This window comes from Chiloscyllium plagiosum, unplaced genomic scaffold, assembly GCF_037043375.1.
Source record: "Chiloscyllium plagiosum isolate Xiang-an unplaced genomic scaffold, Cpla_swu_hap1 HiC_scaffold_35, whole genome shotgun sequence".
Taxonomy (NCBI): Eukaryota; Metazoa; Chordata; class Chondrichthyes; order Orectolobiformes; family Hemiscylliidae; genus Chiloscyllium; species Chiloscyllium plagiosum.
Genome location: NW_028270173.1, coordinates 19,744,468 through 19,765,224, shown reverse-complemented (window position 1 = coordinate 19,765,224; position 20,757 = coordinate 19,744,468). Strand labels below are relative to the sequence as shown.

Here is a 20,757-nt window from a genome sequence, read left to right as displayed (position 1 = left end):
GGCCAGTTCTGTATTGAAGGCAAGGGGACCGTGAAGGTAGGGATTAGCCCCTGTCAGAATATATTGGATGCAACCACGCGAGTATGGTGGCCTGAGAATATTGCTTGGTACATTGCAAACTGAGATCATCAAAATTGCATTCGGTTACGTTCTGATTCCTCCTCTTACGAGCTAAGTGCTGACCCTTCCGATGGCATGAAAAGAGTGTGGAGCGGTGGTTGTCAGGGGAATCAATGCTGGGATAATCCTGTCCAGACTCTGCCACGGGGTCAACAATCCGAATACTGGAATTGCAGTGGTCCTGGTCCTTATGAGGGCGTCCCTGGGGTAAAGGAGTTGTGGGATGACGTTGTGAGGCTGGGAGGGCCTGTTCCAGATGGCCTATTTTGGATATGCGGTAATCAGGCATACTCCAAACTGCCCATGGGATGGGCTGGGGTATGCTTCCTGGGTCTAATACGACCTGCGTTCTTCCTATTACCCCGGGAGGAAGGCGATGATTTGGGAGTTAAACTCTTTAACTCCCTGCGTAGGTCGCCAAGGGATATCCAAGTCGGTGATTGGGGGGATGAGTGGCCACCGGCCCGGATTATTGAATACTATGGGCCGGCTACTTGGGCACAGGACGGATCATGGGGATATCGCACTCCTATCTATATGCTAAATCGAATTATCAGGCTCCAAGCAGTCGTAGAGGTCATTACTAACCGGACTGCCCTGGCCCTAGAGCTGTTGGCTCAGCAGCAGGATCAGATGAGGGCTGCTATATATCAAAACCGACTTGCCTTGGATTATCTGTTGGCCTCGGAGGGGGGTGTGTGCGGGAAATTTAACCTGACTAACTGCTGTCTAGAAATTGACGATAATGGTAAAGCGGTTTTGAAAATTTCCGATGAAATTCGGAGATTGGCCCATGTGCCAGTACAATCTTGGCGTCCTCTTAGTGGCATCGGATGGTGGGATGGTCTCCTAGGTGGTAGCTGGTGGCGCACGGCGTTGCTGGTGGTTGGGGGCGGCATGATTCTTCTTCTCGTATTACCCTGCCTAACTCCCTGTATTCAGTTTTTAATTCAGAAAAATATTTCCCGACTCCAGGCAGTGGTGGTTCCACAACATGGGACACGGGAACTTAAAGTGATGTTGCTGCGAAAGACCAAGGATTTCCCGGGCCCTTGAGGGAAGGGGGGGGGGGCTTATCTTGGTCAGGCACATCTTAAAGAAAGAAAAGGGTGGAATTGTGAGAGGTAATTTCGGTTTAAACTTTAAGATGTGCCTGGACCACAGACTGATCTATAATAAAAGACAAAACCTTTGTTTCTTTTCTAACAACCATTTTATATACTCAAAAGTAGAGTAGTTTAAATTGTGCAGAATGCTGACAATTTGTGAGCGATAGTAAAAACAAGCAGGCTCTTGATTAATGAAGCCATTCACACAGCAGAGAAGGATGAGTCCTTGACTGATAAGACTCCAGGATGGGAGGACGACTTGAGACATCTGTTTCAGATTAAAGCCTTTGACTGATAAGACTACAGGGTGAGAAAAACAACAAACTTTGGAGACTCTGGAGCCTTTTGTTGCAGACTTTGTGATAAAAATAATGATGTTTTTAAGAATGTGAACCTCATGGCTTGTTGGAGCCAAGGAGAGGAGGGACTTGTGCTATATATAATGGAGACTTTGTAAGCCTCAGCGCGCCTTTTCTTTAAGGGTGCCCGACTCTGCAGACTTGACTTGTTAATAAAACTTTGTTTTCCTGAATTTGTCTAGAGCGATTATTGAGAAGCGATTTTCGTTTCTAACAAAACAGCTGATCCAAGTACCCAGTCCTCCCTCGGTTCCAGCATTTTCCCGACTACTGACGTCAGGCGAGCCATCTCAAGTTTCCTGTTCTCTTTTGCTGCTAATGTAAATAATGAGGTGATATTGTGCCGCCTTCCAACCACATTCCAGAATCCACCGATCATTGGAAAATGATCACGGATGCACTCGATATCTCTCAAGTCACCGCTTTCAATGCGCTGGGATTTGAACAATCAGACCCTGGGAATTTATCAACTTTTAGCTCCATTAGTTTCTGCAGGATGACCTTCTCACTAATTCCCTTCGTCTCCACATTCTGCACAGCCACTTGAATCTCTGTTTCTGGGGCATTGCTTGCATGTTCCCCAGTGAAGACAGACACAGAGACATCATTCAATGTCTCTGCCTATCTCTCTAATCCCCATTATACATTCTCCTGACTGGGAGTGTATGGACCCTAATTCATTTTGGGCCAAATAGTTCCTTTTTCCGTAGCTACAGAAGCTTTTACAGTCCATTTTAATGTTTCTTCCACATTGCATTCATATTCTATCCCCCCTTTTTCACGACCGGTTTCTCGACCTGAGGAAAAGCAGGATTCCTTCACTCGCTGTTACCTGGCAACTGTTGCCTGTGTAGCCCTGAGCACAGGAGCACTTGTAGGTCCCATAGCCGTCCTGGCAGGTGCCTCCGTTCAGGCAGGGCTGAGAGTCGCACTCGTTGATTTCCTGTTGGCAGTAGTGACCTTTGAACCCGACCGGGCACTGGCAGGAGAAGTTGGCCACTTGATCGATGCACGTGCCCCCGTTCAGGCAGGAGCTGTGGCAGAAAGAAAGGACCCGCGATGAGATGGGCACGGGGCAGCAGACAGACATACACACACGCACACACAAACACGGGTTCGGGCACTGACAGCACCAATTTTCGCCGACTCAACAGATTGGGAATCCAAGGAGTCTCTATAGACCACACTTGGAATATTGTGTTCAGTTCTGGTCACTCCATTACAGGAAGGATGTGGAAGCTTTAGAGACAGCGCACAGGAGGTTTACCAGGATGTTGCCTGGACTGGAGAAAAGTTGAGGGAGCTAGGGTTCTTCTGATTGGAATGAGGAAGGATGAGAGGTGACTTGATAGCGGTGTACAGGATGCTGAGAGGCCTAGATAGAGTGGATAGCCAGAGACTTTTTCCCATGGCAGAAATGGCTATCACAAGGGGGGAATAATTTTAAGGTGATTGGAGGAAGGTTTAGCGGAGATGTCAGAGGTAGATTCTTTACACAGAGAATGGTGGGTATGTGGAATGTACTGCCAGCAGTGGGAGTAGAGTCAGAAACATTAGGAACATTTAAGCAACTCTTGGATAGGCACATGGAAGATAGTATAATTAATGATATGTAATTTTGTCTGCTCTTCGAGTAGGATAAATGGCTGGCACAACATCAAGGGCCGAAGGGCCTGTACTGTGCTGTACTGTTCCATGTTCTGTGAGTCAGGTACCAATGCCAGTCTGATGCCCTGCCCGATATTATTTGCACTGGAGAGCGAAACCAGCTGGAGGGAGGTGTGCCCCCAACCCCAGTTTCCCGATGGGCAGTGGAGTGTGCGATCATTCAGAATTCGATTACACTAGCCTGACAACTGATCTATGCTCACTGTACCCGATTAGTGAAGTCTGGGCGTTGACACAGAGCAAAGGCACGCAGAGATTCTGAATTAGAAGTTGCTGGAAAAGGTCAGCAGGTCTGGCAGCATCACTGGAGAGAAATCAGAGTCAATGCTTCAGGCCCAGCAACTCTTCCCTGACAACCGAGACACGTTTGGGTGCCGGGACTGGGGGTAGATATTTTGCAACAGCAGAATTATTTCAAATAAATTGAAATAGGTTTGTGGTACACTTGGAAAAAGCATTGCTTGGAAATAAATTGAACAGATAGAGTAGACAGCAAACTAGGAAATGCAGGAAAGGGAGAGGCGGGGGGGTGAAGACTCTGGGTAAAATTTGTCCCGAGTGCTTTCGATGCCAGCCATTCATTGGGCAATATTTTAGACACCATTGACACAGTTAGCGATGGACGCTGACTGTGCTCACACATTTACCTCTGCATCAGAAGTTTGTGGAAGCAGACAGGTATGAGGGAGTACCGCGCTGTTGGAGACACGGTTGGTGTGGGTAGAGCTTGAGAAAAAACTCCTGCCTGGCCCCTCCCCATTCCACACCAAACAATCCCCCGACGGCGGCCTTCCCAAAAAAACGTCATCACGGTATCCCTCAGCTCCCATCCCAAAATTTAAACAATGACACTCCATGGGATTCTACGATCACAGTGTTGTTTGAGCGAGAATGCTCTGAACTGAAGTTGCTTCGGCGACAGATCTGGGCGTACAGGGCAACGTTTGTAGATGACCGGAACCTCATAAATATTGGGAACGGTGAGGGTATCGATGGGCGTTGTGATGATGCCGTCACTTTAACATAAAGGTTATTTTGTCCTTGGTGGTTTTGTTTCTCGAAAAGAGATTGTAAAAGCAGGGGTGACAGAGTGTCTGGTTTAGCAATGGAAGGGAAAGCACCAGTTCAGCGTTTTTCTAGTTCCCTTTTAGCTGTAGCAGTCACAAGATGTGTGAGTCCGTGGGATTCACAAACCCTCTGTGATCTTGTTCTGAAATCTCTCTCTGGATGTTGTTCCCTCCTGCCTGTAAGAATCTGTGACTGAATTTACCATTTTGTCAAGGGTTGTGTTTGTGGGCTGTTAACTGCATTGGAGCAGTTAATTAGTAATAGTTACTGTACCGGGTCAGTTAAGTCTACCAGTTATTCCAAGGTCCTGTGTTCGGGTTGCAACTGGAGTGTTTAAATGAATTCTATTTCGCTTAAAGCCGAGTGGTTTGACCAGCTGCAACCCACCTGGGACACCCACTTCACATCTGCCTTTGACACTGGAAAAGGTTAGAGTCCAGGTTACCTTCTTAAAGTGATTTCAGGGGAGAAGGGGTCTGGCCCGGCCCACAACAACATCGAAGGGCATGGAGAAGCTGCAAACACGGAATATTTTAGACACCATTGAAACAGTTAGCGTCGGATCATCTCAATGGACGCTGACTGTGCTCACATATTTACCTCTGCATATAAAGCAGACAAGGGAGGGGAAAATGAGAGGAGAGACCAGGGCCTAATTTTATGAAGGAACAGAAAGGTGTGGGGCGTTGCGGTGAATAGATGGTGGAATGTGGGGGGTGGGGGGGGGGGGGCAGCGTGACAAAATAGTAGGCAAGGCACACCAGACTTCACAAACAGAGTCACGGAATATAAAAGCAGGGGAATTCCAGAACAGCCAAGAATGAGATAGGACTTGGCCTCATTCGGTAGGTATACTCTGCGGGCACTTTGGGAATGACATGGAGGCTTCAGACAGACCGTGTTAGAGCACAAAGAGGGCGAGAGACCAGGGTCTGCAGTTACGTGGATGGGCTGAAGGGGCTGGAGCTGGTTTACTGAGGGAAGGTTGAGAGGGGACTGGAAGGAGGTGGGCATCGTCATGACAGCGCTAGCCAGAGCGGGCAGAGCATAGCCGTTCCCACTGGTCCAAGGAATTGTGGGTGGGAACCTCATCAAGGCCCCAGTGCAAGGAGGGGGTCATGAGGTCTACCACGCGGGTCGGATCGCGTCTGCCACAGGAGAACGGAAAAAAAAAACAGCGGAAGCGGGAAAGATGGATGCGGGAGGGAACAGAGGGAATTCCTCGACCGTTGCCACACACGCACAGGGAATTCTGAGGAGCTCGGCGTGTCTTTGGAACGACTCAGTGGCAACACCGCAGGCCCGAGCAGTCTCAACCTGTCAACCACTCGGCATCCCCAAACACATGTTTTGTTGCGACCGTTTGAAATTTTTTGGCATTCTTGCAGTCGTCCTGATGAGGCCGGAATCGAACGCTTGGCACGGGTGGCAACGTTCGGGATCCAAGCGAGAACGCTCCGGAGAGAATACTGACTCGGTTGGCCGTAAGCTGGCTCCGGAAGCCGCGGGGCGGAATGAGGGCTAACCCATTCGACACCCCCTCTTCCCCCTCTTCCCCCCCCCCACCCCCCACAACCCACCACCCGAGACTGGTCCCAACGCCCCGCCGTTCCCCTACCTCGGGGCACAGTCCGGGATGTCATTCTCACAGTGGACGCCATCGTACCCCAGGGGGCAGCTGCAGGTGTAACCGTCGACGCAGTCGTCGCATGTCCCCCCGTTCCGGCACGGGTCGCTGCCGCACTCGTCGACGTCGTCCTGGCAACGGTTGCCGGCGAAACCCGCAGGGCAGGAGCAGGTGAAGGAGTCCAGCCCGTCCTCGCAGGAGCCGCCATTTTGGCACGGGTCTGGAGAGAAGTGGGGGGAGGGGGAGGGTGAGGGAGGTTACGCCTGAATGACCCCACTTCAACCTCCACCTCCCCCCCCCCCCTCACCCCTTCCCTCCCACTGCCCCCAAAGCCGCTATCCTGGCTCAACGCGGTTCCTGTAGGCTCCGACGTCTGGGAAATTAAAAAATCTGTTTCTTAGGGTTTCAGAAAAGATTTACAAGGATGTTGCCAGGGTTGGAGGATCTGAGCTACAGGGAGAGGCTGAACAGGCTGGGACTATTTTCCCTGGAGCGTCAGAGGCTGAGGGGTGACCTTATAGAGGTTTACAAAATTTTGAGGGGCATGGATAGGATAAATCGGCAAAGTCTTTTCCCTGGGGTCAGGGAGTCCAGAACTAGAGGGCATAGGTTTAGGGTGAGAGGGTAAAGATATAAAAGAGACCTAAGGGGCAACGTTTTCACACAGAGGGTGGTACGTGTATGGAATGAGCTGCCAGAGGATGTGGTGGAGGCTGGTACAATTACAACATTTAAGGGGCATTTGGAAGGGTATATGAATAGGAAGGGTTTGGAGGGATATGGGCCGGGTGCTGGCAGGTGGGACTAGATTGGGTTGGGATATCTGGTCCGCATGGACGGGTTGGACCGAAGGGTCTGTTTCCGTACAACTCTATGACTGTATGGGTCAGGGCGTAAATTGTAACCGTGCCAAACCGAGGTGTCCTGAGGCTGATGTCACCTCAGACAACACGAGGGCAGGTCATGGTGGAGTCGGTGATGCAGGAGTGAAATGTCTGAGATGAGGAGAAACGGGAGGGGAGAGGAAAGGGGAGCCTGGGGGGTGGGGGGATGGGGGAAGAGGAGCCTGTACAGATTGGAGAGAGGTGAACCTTTGACACCCATCTCCAGGACACATCATATGGGTCTTGAGGATGTGAACGGAGATCTCGGAAAAGGTTTGTTCGCACAACTTGAAGATACGCTTGTGGTCATTGAACCCCAGCACAACGGCCAAAGACCAATGTCATTCGTTTCCTGTATCTCACCAGAAAGCTGACCGAGGGAGGAGGTGTGGCACGGTGGCTCAGTGGTTAGCACTGCTGCCTCACTGCGCCAGGGACCCGGGTTCGATCCCAGCCTCGGGCGACTGTCTGTGTGGAGTTTGCACATTCTCCCCGTGTCTGCGTGGGTTTCCTCCCACAGTCCAAGGAAGTGCAGGTCAGGGTGGACTGGCCTTGCTAAATTAACCACAGTGTTAGGTGCGTTAGTCAGAGGGATGTGGGTCTGGGTGGGTTACTCTTCGGAGAGTCAGTGCGGACTGGTTGGGCTGAAGGGCTCACTGTAGGGATTCCGTGATTCTGAAACCGGACGGGGGAATATCCTGACCAGCGTGCCCCTTACTGGGTAAGCAGTCATCTTTGTCCACATCGCAGAGCTGGCCACTGTAGCCTGGTTGGCATTTGCAAAAGTACCCGCCGTGGGAGTTCTGGCACTGCCCTCGATTATGGCATGGGTCAGAGACACATTCATCGATGTCCTCCTCACAAAGCCGCCCTGCAGAGGAGATTGAGAGAGCACCTTTTAGAGTTTCCCATTTCACTGTCCCTTCGCTCGGCTGTCTCTCCCAGGGGAATGGTATCAGGAAACATTCCCTTCTCCCAGGGGGAATGGTATCGGGAAACACTCCCTTCTCCCAGGGGGAATGGTATCAGGAAACACTCCCTTCTCCCAGTGGAATGGTATCAGGAAACACTCCCTTCTCCCGGGGGGAATGGTATCGGGAAACACTCCCTTCTCCTGGGGGAATGGTATCAGGAAACACTCCTTTCTCCCGGGGAATGGTATCAGGAAACACTCCCTTCTCCCGGGGGAATGGTATCAGGAAACACTCCCTTCTCCCGGGGAATGGTATCAGGAAACACTCCCTTCTCCGGGGGAATGGTATGAGGAAACACTCCCTTCTCCTGGGGGAATGGTATCAGGAAACACTCCCTTCTCCCGGGGGAATGGTGTCGGGAAACACTCCCTTCTCCCGGGAGAATGGTATCAGGAAACACTCCCTTCTCCCGGGGGAATGGTGTCGGGAAACACTCCCTTCTCCCGGGGAATGCTATCAGGAAACACTCCCTTCTCCCGGGAGAATGGTATCAGGAAACACTCCCTTCTCCCGGGAGAATGGTATCAGGAAACACTCCCTTCTCCCGGGGAATGGTATCAGGAAACACTCCCTTCTCCCGGGGAATGGTATCAGGAAACACTCCCTTCTCCCGGGGAATGGTATCAGGAAACACTCCCTTCTCCCGGGGGAATGGTATCGGGAAACACTCCCTTCTCCTGGGGAATGGTGTCGGGAAACACTCCCTTCTCCCGGGGAATGGTATCAGGAAACACTCCCTTCTCCCGGGGAATGGTATCAGGAAACACTCCCTTCTCCCGGGAGAATGGTATTAGGAAACACTCCCTTCTCCCGGGGAATGGTATCAGGAAACACTCCCTTCTCCCGGGGGAATGGTATCGGGAAACACTCCCTTCTCCTGGGGAATGGTGTCGGGAAACACTCCCTTCTCCCGGGGGAATGGTATCAGGAAACACTCCCTTCTCCAGGGGAATGGCATCAGGAAACACTCCCTTCTCCCGGGGAATGGTATCAGGAAACACTCCCTTCTCCCGGGGAATGGTATCGGGAAACACTCCCTTCTCCCGGGGAATGGTATCGGGAAACACTCCCTTCTCCCGGGGGAATGGTATCAGGAAACACTCCCTTCTCCAGGGGAATGGCATCAGGAAACACTCCCTTCTCCGGGGGAATGGTATCGGGAAACACTCCCTTCTCCCGGGGAATGGTATCGGGAAACACTCCCTTCTCCCGGGGGAATGGTATCAGGAAACACTCCTTTCTCCCAGGGGGAATGGTATCGGGAAACACTCCCTTCTCCCGGGGGAATGGTATCAGGAAACACTCCCTTCTCCCGGGGGAATGGTATCAGGAAACACTCTCCCAGGGAATGGTATCGGGAAACATCCCTTCTCCAGGGAAATGATATCGGGAAACACTCCCTTCTCCCGGGGGAATGGTATCAGGAAACACTCCCTTCTCCCGGGGGAATGGTGTCGGGAAACACTCCCTTCTCCCGGGGAATGGTATCAGGAAACACTCCCTTCTCCAGGGGGAATGGTATCGGGAAACACTCCCTTCTCCCGGGGAATGGTGTCGGGAAACACTCCCTTCTCCCGGGGAATGGTATCAGGAAACACTCTCCCAGGGAATGGTATCGGGAAACACGCCCTTCTCCCGGGGGAATGGTATCAGGAAACACTCCCTTCTCCCGGGGGAATGGTATTGGGAAACACTCCCTTCTCCCGCGAGAATGGTATCAGGAAACACTCCCTTCTCCCGGGGGAATGGTATCAGGAAACACTCCCTTCTCCTGGGGAATGGTGTCGGGAAACACTCCCTTCTCCCGCGAGAATGGTATCAGGAAACACTCCCTTCTCCCGGGGGAATGGTATCAGGAAACACTCCCTTCTCCCGGGGAATGGTATCAGGAAACACTCCCTTCTCCAGGGGAATGGTATCAGGAAACACTCCCTTCTCCCGGAGGAATGGTATCGGGAAACACTCCCTTCTCCAGGGGAATGGTATCGGGAAACACTCCCTTCTCCCGGGGAATGGTATCAGGAAACACTCCCTTCTCCCGGGGGAATGGTATCAGGAAACACTCCCTTCTCCCGGGGAATGGTATCTGGAAACACTCCCTTCTCCCAGGGAATGGTATCAGGAAACACTCCCTTCTCCCGGGGAATGGTATCAGGAAACACTCCCTTCTCCCGGGGAATGGTATCGGGAAACACTCCCTTCTCCCAGGGGGAATGTTATCAGGAAACACTCCCTTCTCCCAGGGGAATGGTATCAGGAAACACTCCCTTCTCCCGGTGGAATGGTATCGGGAAACACTCCCTTCTCCCAGGGGGAATGTTATCAGGAAACACTCCCTTCTCCCAGGGGAATGGTATCAGGAAACACTCCCTTCTACCGGGGGAATGGTATCAGTAAACACTCCCTTCTCCCGGGGGAATGGTATCAGGAAACACTCCCTTCTCCCGGGGGAATGGTATCGGGAAACACTCCCTTCTCCAGGGGAATGGCATCAGGAAACACTCCCTTCTCCCGGGGGAATGGTATCAGGAAACACTCCCTTCTCCCGGGGAATGGTATCGGGAAACACTCCCTTCTCCCGGGGGAATGGTATCAGGAAACACTCCCTTCTCCCGGGGGAATGGTATCGGGAAACACTCCCTTCTCCCAGGGGGAATGTTATAAGAAACACTCCCTTCTCCCAGGGGAATGGTATCAGGAAACACTCCCTTCTACCGGGGGAATGGTATCAGGAAACACTCCCTTCTCCCGGGAGAATGGTATCAGGAAACACTCCCTTCTCCCAGGGGAATGGTATCAGGAAACACTCCCTTCTCCAGGGGAATGGTATCGGGAAACACTGCCTTCTCCCGGGGGAATGGTGTCGGGAAACACCCCTTCTCCAGGGGAATGGTATCGGGAAACACCCCTTCTCCCGGGGAATGGTTTCGGGAAACACTCCCTTCTCCCGGGGGAATGGTATCAGGAAACACTCCCTTCTGCCGGGGGAATGGTGTCGGGAAACACTCCCTTCTCCCGGGGGAATGGTATCGGGAAACACTCCCTTCTCCCGGGGGAATGCTATCGGGAAACATTCTGTTCTTCATGGATTGGAAACCGAGAAATCAGGAGGCGATCTCCCTGTTTGCTCCAACTACCCACGCCCTGGCCATCTCTCAGTGATTTTCAAACTGCCCTCGGCCTGGTGTTCGGTTTAAGCAAGGCCTTGCAGCATGCAGACAACACCTGGAGGGTGATGTCTGTACAACCTCCTCACAAACAGAGCTTCGGAACATCTCAGCTCATGGTCGCTCTGCTTGTGGCCTCCATTCTACTTTCCTCACCCCAGCCCATAAACCTCCAAGTCCCTCATCAATCAGGGGTAGGCCATTCAGCCCAGGCTTGCCATGCTGGATCACCCACCTCGACGTCATCTTTCCCCGTCCTCTCTCTCTCTCTCCATGTGCCTTGTTAAGACTGACCACCAGAACAGGCTCCATCTCTGTCCTGATCGCCCTCAAAGATTGATTGAACTTGCACAGCCCTCCGGTGGGGGGGGGGGGCGGGGTGGAGAATTTCCATTGACTCACCACCTTCTGAGCGAAGAGGTTCCTTCCTAACCTCTGTCTGAAACGGCCTGCCCCATGTTTCTGCGGCTGTGGTCCTTGGTTCGGGATTAATCAGCCAGGCGGAACATCCAACCTGCTGGCGACCCATCACCCCCAGCAAGGAGAAATGTCAACGAATTAATCCAGTAATGCTCCACTATTCTTTCTCTGTGGTAACCACATTCTTCCTTTGATAAGGAGACCAAAACTGTGCACAATATTCCAGGTGAGGTCTCTATATGAGACCAGTAGTGCATCTTTACTCAAATCCCCTTACGATGAAGGTCAATGTATCATTTGCGTTCCCGCTCCTGTGCACTCATCTTTTGCAAGATATTCATGGAATCCCTACAGCGTGGAAACAGGCCCTTCGGCCCATCGAGTCCACACCGACCCTCCAAAGAGTAACCCACCCAGACCCATTATCCTTACCCTTTTACTCTACATTTACCCCTGACTAATGCACCTCACCTACACATCCCTGAACAATATTCTGAAACTGTGTTGCAAGCTTCCAGTCTCACCCGCACAGAGCAACAACGGTTCTGGGCCCGGCCAAAACCCCCCACCCCCTCAAAATAATCGAAGGAGGGAGCCCAGAGCCTCATCTTATCCGATGTTAATGGCGGATGTGAAGTGGACGCCCCAGCTGTGGTGCAGCTGCTCAGACCACTCGACTATAAGTGAAACAGAATTTATTTAAATACTAGAGTGTCACAGAGGTGCACAGCATGGAAACACGCCATTTGGTCCGACCCGGTCATGCTGGTCTGATTTCCCAACCCAATCTAGTCCCATTTGCAAACCTCTCTGCTGTTGGTCCAACTGGGGACAATGGACTGCAGCCTACCACACAGAGAGTCTCTGAAAGGGTTTAAAGCCCAAACATTTTAATGGTCATGAAGTTAGGGTGACTTCTATTTGCTAACGGGGAAGGATTTAAAGACTTCACATATCAGGTAACACGATGCAACATGTCCCAAGGACCTCAGAAAGCACCTCTGAAATACAGTCCCTATTCCAACGACACTCAGTTTGTTGTCCTCTCTGAGCTCGGGTTACAGGAGCAGGCTGCAAACGCTCTACAGCAGCACACTCCCACAACCCAAAGACAGACAGGGCAACAAACTGAGTGTTCTGAGCTCCATATCCAACCTCGTGCTGTCTCTGTCCTGGGGGTGTATGATGGGGGACAGTGTAGAGGGAGCTTTACTCTGTATCTAACCCTGTGCTGTCCCTGTCCTGGGAGTGTTTGATGGGGGAAAGTGTAGAGTGAGCTCTACTCTGTGTCTAACCCCGTGCTGTCCCTGTCCTGGGATTGTTTGATGGGGGACAGTGTAGAGGGAGCTTTACTCTGTATCTAACCCCGTGCTGTCCCTGTCCTGGGAGTGTTTGATGGGGGGATAGTGTAGAGAGAGCTGTACTCTGTCTCTAACCCCGTGCTGTCCCTGTCCTGGGAGTGTTTGATGGTGACAGTGTAGAGGGAGCTGTACTCTGTGTCTAACCCCGTGCTGTCCCTGTCCTGGGAGTGTTTGTTGGGGGGAGCTTTACTCTGTATCGAGCCCATGTTCAGACCTGAGTATTAGGATTTCTGGGACAGATTGCTCCTAGCTTTCTGAACGCTGTTCATATGAGTTTGGGATTTGCTCTGTAATCGCTGCCAGTGAAATGACCTGCTCACAAAATGGACCGTCTGTCCTTCAAGAGAGTCTGAAAGAATTATCAGGTGAGCGATGTGCATGGATCTATCTGTCTTGGTGTGGGACAATGGGCCCAGTCTGGAGGGTGGAGGTGATGGAACTGAGAATGGAGTGCAGTGAATTCGAATGTTCCTCACCTCTCCACCCGACCTGACAGACACAAGAGAACGATAGATAGTCTGCAGACTCGATACAGCTGCTGCCATTTCTGCAAGGGTCCTGAGCACAGGGAGCGAGGAACGTTTCACAGTGTAGACCTGCAAAACCAAACATACAGAAAAGTGACTCCGGACGAACAGCCTGTGATTAACTGCAGGAGCGTCTGATCACTGCGGACCCTGTACACAGCCAGTGACTGACTGTAGAAAATACAGCGCAGTACAGGCCCTTCGGCCCTCGATGTTGCGCCGATCCAAGCCCACCTAACCTACACTAGCCCACTATCCTCCATATGCCTATCCAATGCCCGCTTAAATGCCCATAATGAGGGAGAGTCCACCACTGCTACCGGCAGGGCATTCCATGAACTCACGACTCGCTGAGTAAAGAACCTACCCCTAACATCTGTCCTATACCTACCCCACCTTAATTTAAAGCTATGCCCCCTCGTAATAGCTGACGCCATACGTGGAAAAAGATTCTCACTGTCGACCCTATCTAAACCCCTAATCATCTTGTACACCTCTATCAAGTCACCCCTAAACCTTCTTTTCTCCAATGAAAACAGCCCCAAGTGCCTCAGCCTTTCCTCATACGATCTTCCTACCATACCAGGCAACATCCTGGTAAACCTCCTCTGCAACCGTTCCAGTGCCTCCACATCCTTCCTATAGTATGGCGACCAAAACTGCACACAATACTCCAGATGTGGCCGCACCAGAGTCTTATACAACTGCAACATGACCTCAGGACTCCGGAACTCAATTCCTCTACCAATAAAAGCCAGTACGCCATATGCCTTCCTCACCGCACTATTTACCTGGGTGGCAACTTTCAGAGATCTGTGTACATGGACACCACGATCCCTCTGCTCATCCACACTACCAAGTATCCGACCATTAGCCCAGTACCCCATCTTTTTGGTACTCATCGACTGATCGACTGATCACAGTGGAACCTGTACAAAAGGCCAGTGACTGACTGTAGGATCGACTGATCACAGTGGACCCTGTACACACAGCCAGAGATTGACTGTAGGATAGACTGATCACAGTGGACCCTGCACAAAAGGCCAGTGACTGACTGTAGGATCGACTGATCACAGCTGACGCTGTACGCACAGCCAGTGACTGACTGTAGGATCGCCTGATCACAGTGGACCCTGTACAAAAGGCCAGTGACTGACTGTATGATCACCTGATCACAGTGGACCCTGTACACACAGCCAGAGATTGACTGTAGGATAGACTGATCACAGTGGACCCTGCACAAAAGGCCAGTGACTGACTGTAGGATCGACTGATCACAGCTGACGCTGTACGCACAGCCAGTGACTGACTGTAGGATCGCCTGATCACAGTGGACCCTGTACACACAGCCAGAGATTGACTGCAGGATAGACTGATCACAGTGGACCCTGTACACACAGCCAGTGACTGACTGTAGGATCGACTGATCACAGCTGACCCTGTACAAACAGCCAGTGACTGACTGTAGGATACCTGATCACAGCTAGCCCTGTAGACACAGACAGTGACTGACTGTAGGATCGACTGATCACAGCTGACCCTGTACACACAGTCAGTGAATGACTGTAGGATTGACTGATCACAGTGGACCGTGTACACACAGCCAGTGAGTGACTATAGGATTGCCTGATCACAGTGGACCCTGTACACAGACAGCGACTGACTGTAGGAACGCCTGATCACAGTGGACCCTGTACAAACAGCCAGTGACTGACTGTAGGATCGCCTGATCACAGTGGACCCCGTACACACAGCCAGTGACTGACTGTAGGATCGCCTGATCACAGTGGACCCCGTACACACAGCCAGTGACTGACTGTAGGATCGCCTGATCAGAGTGGACCCTGTACACACAGGCAGTGAGTGACGGGAGGATCGCCTGATCACAGTGGACCCTGTACACACAGGCAGTGACTGACTGTAGGATCGACTGATCACAGTGGACCCTGTACACACAGCCAGTGACTGACTGTAGGATCAACTGATCACAGTGGACCCTGTACAAAAGGCAAGTGACTGACTGTAGGATCGACTGATCACAGCTGACCCTGTACACACAGTCAGTGACTGACTGTAGGATCGACTGATCACAGCTGACCCTGTACACACAGTCAGTGAATGACTGTAGGATTGACTGATCACAGTGGACCGTGTACACACAGCCAGTGAGTGACTATAGGATTGCCTGATCACAGTGGACCCTGTACACACAGACAGCGACTGACTGTAGGATCGCCTGATCACAGTGGACCCTGTACACACAGCCAGTGACTGACTGTATAATCGCCTGATCACAGTGGACCCTGTACACACAGGCAGTGAGTGACGGTAGGATCGCCTGATCACAGTGGACCCTGTACACACAGGCAGTGACTGACTGTAGGATCGATTAATCACAGTGGACCCTGTACACACAGTTAATGGCTGACTGTAGGATCGCCTGATCACACCTAGCCCTGTACACACAGACAGTGACTGACTGTAGGATCGACTGATCACAGTGGACCCTGTACAAACAGCCAGTGACTGACTGTAGGATCAACTGTTCACAGTGGACCCTGTACAAAAGGCAAGTGACTGACTGTAGGATCGACTGATCACAGCTGACCCTGTACACACAGTCAGTGACTGACTGTAGGATCGACTGATCACAGTGAATCCTGAACACATAGCCAGTGACTGACTATAGGATCACCGGATCACAACTAGTCCTGTACACACAGCCAATGACTGACTGTAGGATCGACTGATCACAGTGGACCCTGAACACACAGCCAGTGACTGACAGTAGGATCATCTGATCACTGTGGATCATGTGCACACAGCCAGTGACTGACTGTAGGATCGACTGATTACAGTGCACTTTGTACACACAGCCAGTGACTAACTGTAGGATCGACTGATCACAGCTGACCCTGTACAAACAGCCAGTGACTGACTGTAGGATCGACTGATCACAGCTGACCCTGTACACTCAGCCAGTGACTGACTGTAGTATCGACTGATCACATTGGACCCTGAACACACATCCAGTGACTGACAGTAGGATTGACTGACCACAGCGGATCCTGTACACACAGTCAGTGAATGACTGTAGGATTGACTGATCACAGTGGACCGTGTACACACAGCCAGTGAGTGACTATAGGATTGCCTGATCACAGTGGACCCTGTACACACAGACAGCGACTGACTGTAGGAACGCCTGATCACAGTGGACCCTGTACAAACAGCCAGTGACTGACTGTAGGATCGCCTGATCACAGTGGACCCCGTACACACAGCCAGTGACTGACTGTAGGATCGCCTGATCACAGTGGACCCCGTACACACAGCCAGTGACTGACTGTATAATCGCCTGATCACAGTGGACCCTGTACACACAGGCAGTGAGTGACGGGAGGATCGCCTGATCACAGTGGACCCTGTACACACAGGCAGTGACTGACTGTAGGATCGATTGATCACAGTGGACCCTGTACACACAGTTAATGGCTGACTGTAGGATCGCCTGATCACAGCTAGCCCTGTACACACAGACAGTGACTGACTGTAGGATCGACTGATCACAGTGGACCCTGTACACACAGCCAGTGACTGACTGTAGGATCAACTGATCACAGTGGACCCTGTACAAAAGGCAAGTGACTGACTGTAGGATCGACTGATCACAGCTGACCCTGTACACACAGTCAGTGACTGACTGTAGGATCGACTGATCACAGCTGACCCTGTACACACAGTCAGTGAATGACTGTAGGATTGACTGATCACAGTGGATCATGTACACACAGCCAGTGAGTGACTATAGGATTGCCTGATCACAGTGGCCCCTGTACACACAGACAGCGACTGAATGTAGGATCGCCTGATCACAGTGGACCCTGTACACACAGCCAGTGACTGACTGTATAATCGCCTGATCACAGTGGACCCTGTACACACAGGCAGTGAGTGACGGTAGGATCGCCTGATCACAGTGGACCCTGTACACACAGGCAGTGACTGACTGTAGGATCGATTAATCACAGTGGACCCTGTACACACAGTTAATGGCTGACTGTAGGTCGCCTGATCACACCTAGCCCTGTACACACAGACAGTGACTGACTGTAGGATCGACTGATCACAGTGGACCCTGTACAAACAGCCAGTGACTGACTGTAGGATCAACTGTTCACAGTGGACCCTGTACAAAAGGCAAGTGACTGACTGTAGGATCGACTGATCACAGCTGACCCTGTACACACAGTCAGTGACTGACTGTAGGATCGACTGATCACAGTGAATCCTGAACACATAGCCAGTGACTGACTATAGGATCACCGGATCACAACTAGTCCTGTACACACAGCCAATGACTGACTGTAGGATCGACTGATCACAGTGGACCCTGAACACACAGCCAGTGACTGACAGTAGGATCATCTGATCACTGTGGATCATGTGCACACAGCCAGTGACTGACTGTAGGATCGACTGATTACAGTGCACTTTGTACACACAGCCAGTGACTAACTGTAGGATCGACTGATCACAGCTGACCCTGTACAAACAGCCAGTGACTGACTGTAGGATCGACTGATCACAGCTGACCCTGTACACTCAGCCAGTGACTGACTGTAGTATCGACTGATCACATTGGACCCTGAACACACATCCAGTGACTGACAGTAGGATTGACTGACCACAGCGGATCCTGTACACACAGACAGTGACTGACTATAGGATTGACTGATCACAGTGGACCCTGTACAGACAGCCAGTGAGTGACTGTAGGATCGACTGATCACAGTGGACCCTGTACACACAGGCAGTGACTGACTGTAGAATCAACTGATGACAGCGGAATCTGTACACACATCCTGTGACTGACTGTAGGATCGCCTGATCACAGTAGACCCTGTACACACAGCCAGTGAGTCACTATAGGATTGCCTGATCACAGTGGACCCTGTACATACAGGCAGCGACTGACTGTAGGATCGCCTGACCACAGTGGACCCTGTACATACAGGCAGCGACTGACTGTAGGATTGCCTGATCACAGTGGACCCTGTACACACAGCCAGTGACTGACTGTAGGATCGCCTGATCACAGTGGACCCTGCACAAACAGCCAGTGAGTGACTGTAGGATTGACTGATCACAGTGGACCCTGTACAAACAGCCAGTGAGTGACTGTAGGATTGCCTGATCACAGTAGACCCTGTACACACATCCTGTGAGTGACGAGAGAATTGTCTGATCACAGTGGACCCTGTACACACAGACAGCGACTGACTGTAGGATTGCCTGATCACAGTGGACCCTGTACACACAGCCAGTGACTGACTGTAGGATCGCCTGATCACAGTGGACACTGTACAAACAGCCAGTGACTGACTGTAGGATCACCTGATCACAGTGGACCCTGTACACACAGGCAGTGAGTGACGGTAGGATCGCCTGATCACAGTGGACCCTGTACACACAGGCAGTGACTGACTGTAGGATCGATTAATCACAGTGGACCCTGTACACACAGTTAATGGCTGACTGTAGGATCGCCTGATCACACCTAGCCCTGTACACACAGACAGTGACTGACTGTAGGATCGACTGATCACAGTGGACCCTGTACAAACAGCCAGTGACTGACTGTAGGATCAACTGTTCACAGTGGACCCTGTACAAAAGGCAAGTGACTGACTGTAGAATCGACTGATCACAGCTGACCCTGTACACACAGTCAGTGACTGACTGTAGGATCGACTGATCACAGTGAATCCTGAACACACAGGCAGTGACTGACTGTAGAATCAACTGATGACAGCTAGTCCTGTACACACAGCCAATGACTGACTGTAGGATCGACTGATCACAGTGGACCCTGTACATACAGGCAGCGACTGACTGTAGGATTGCCTGATCACAGTGGACCCTGTACACACAGCCAGTGACTGACTGTAGGATCGCCTGATCACAGTGGACCCTGCACAAACAGCCAGTGAGTGACTGTAGGATTGACTGATCACAGTGGACCCTGTACAAACAGCCAGTGAGTGACTGTAGGATTGCCTGATCACAGTAGACCCTGTACACACATCCTGTGAGTGACGAGAGAATTGTCTGACCACAGTGGACCCTGTACACACAGACAGCGACTGACTGTAGGATTGCCTGATCACAGTGGACCCTGTACACACAGCCAGTGACTGACTGTAGGATCACCTGATCACAGTGGACCCCGTACACACAGCCAGTGACTGACTGTAGGATCGCCTGATCACAGTGGACCCTGTACACACAGGCAGTTAATGACTGACTGTAGGATCGCCTGATCACAGTGGACCCTTTACACACAGGCAGTGAGTGACTGTAGGATCGCCTGATCACAGTGGACCCTGTACACACAGCCAGTGAGTGATTGTAGGATCGCCTGATCACAGTGGACCCTGTACATACAGGCAGCGACTGACTGTAGGATCGCCTGATCACAGTGGACCCTGTACACACAGCCAGTGACTGACTGCAGGATCGCCTGATCACAGTGGACCCTGTACAAACAGCCAGTGAGTGACTGTAGGATTGCCTGATCACAGTAGACCCTGTACACACATCCTGTGAGTGACTATAGAATTGTCTGATCACAGTGGACCCTGTACACACAGACAGCGACTGACTGTAGGATCACCTGATCACAGTGGACCCCGTACACACAGCCAGTGACTGACTGTAGGATCGCCTGATCACAGTGGACCCTGTACAAACAGTTAATGACTGACTGTAGGATCGCCTGATCACAGTGGACCCTTTACACACAGGCAGTGAGTGACTGTATGATCGCCTGATCACAGTGGACCCTGTACACACAGACAGTGAGTGATTGTAGGATCGCCTGATCACAGTGGACCGTGTACACACAGGCAGTGAGTGACTGTAGGATCGCCTGATCACAGTGGACCCTGCACAAACAGCCAGTGAGTGATTGTAGGATCGCCTGATCACCGTGGACCCTGTATACACAGATAATGACTGACTGTAGGATCGCCTAATCACAGTGGACCCTGTACGCACAGGCAGTGACTGACTGTAGTATCGACTGATCACAGTGGACCCTGTACACACAGCCAGTGAGTGATTGTAGGATCGCCTGATCACAGTGGACCCTGTATACACAGTTAATGACTGACTGTAGGATCGCCTGATCACAGTGGACCCTGTACACACAGGCAGTGAGTGACTGTAGGATTGCCTGATCACAGTGGACCCTGTACACACAGACAGTGAGTGAGTGTAGGATCGCCTGATCACAGTGGACCCTGTACATACAGGTAGTGAGTGACTGTAGGATTGCCTGATCACAGTGGACCCTGTACACACAGCCAGTGACTGACTGTAGGATCGCCTGTTCACAGTGGACCCTGTACACACAGGCAGTGAGTGACTGTAGGATCGCCTGATCACAGTGGACCCTGTACACACAGCCAG

At 51.6% G+C, this 20,757-nt stretch overlaps 1 protein-coding gene across 1 annotated transcript in view; it reads right to left on the bottom strand.

The window, feature by feature from the left end:
* LOC122547595 (uncharacterized) overlaps positions 1–20,757 on the bottom strand; it is a 715,380-nt gene that overhangs the window by 98,335 nt on the left and 596,288 nt on the right. Inside the window, 4 exon segments of the mRNA XM_087978709.1 lie at positions 2,421–2,622; positions 5,943–6,171; positions 7,554–7,706; positions 13,234–13,353. Of these exon segments, the coding sequence (XP_087834835.1) occupies positions 2,421–2,622; positions 5,943–6,171; positions 7,554–7,706; positions 13,234–13,353 (704 nt within the window).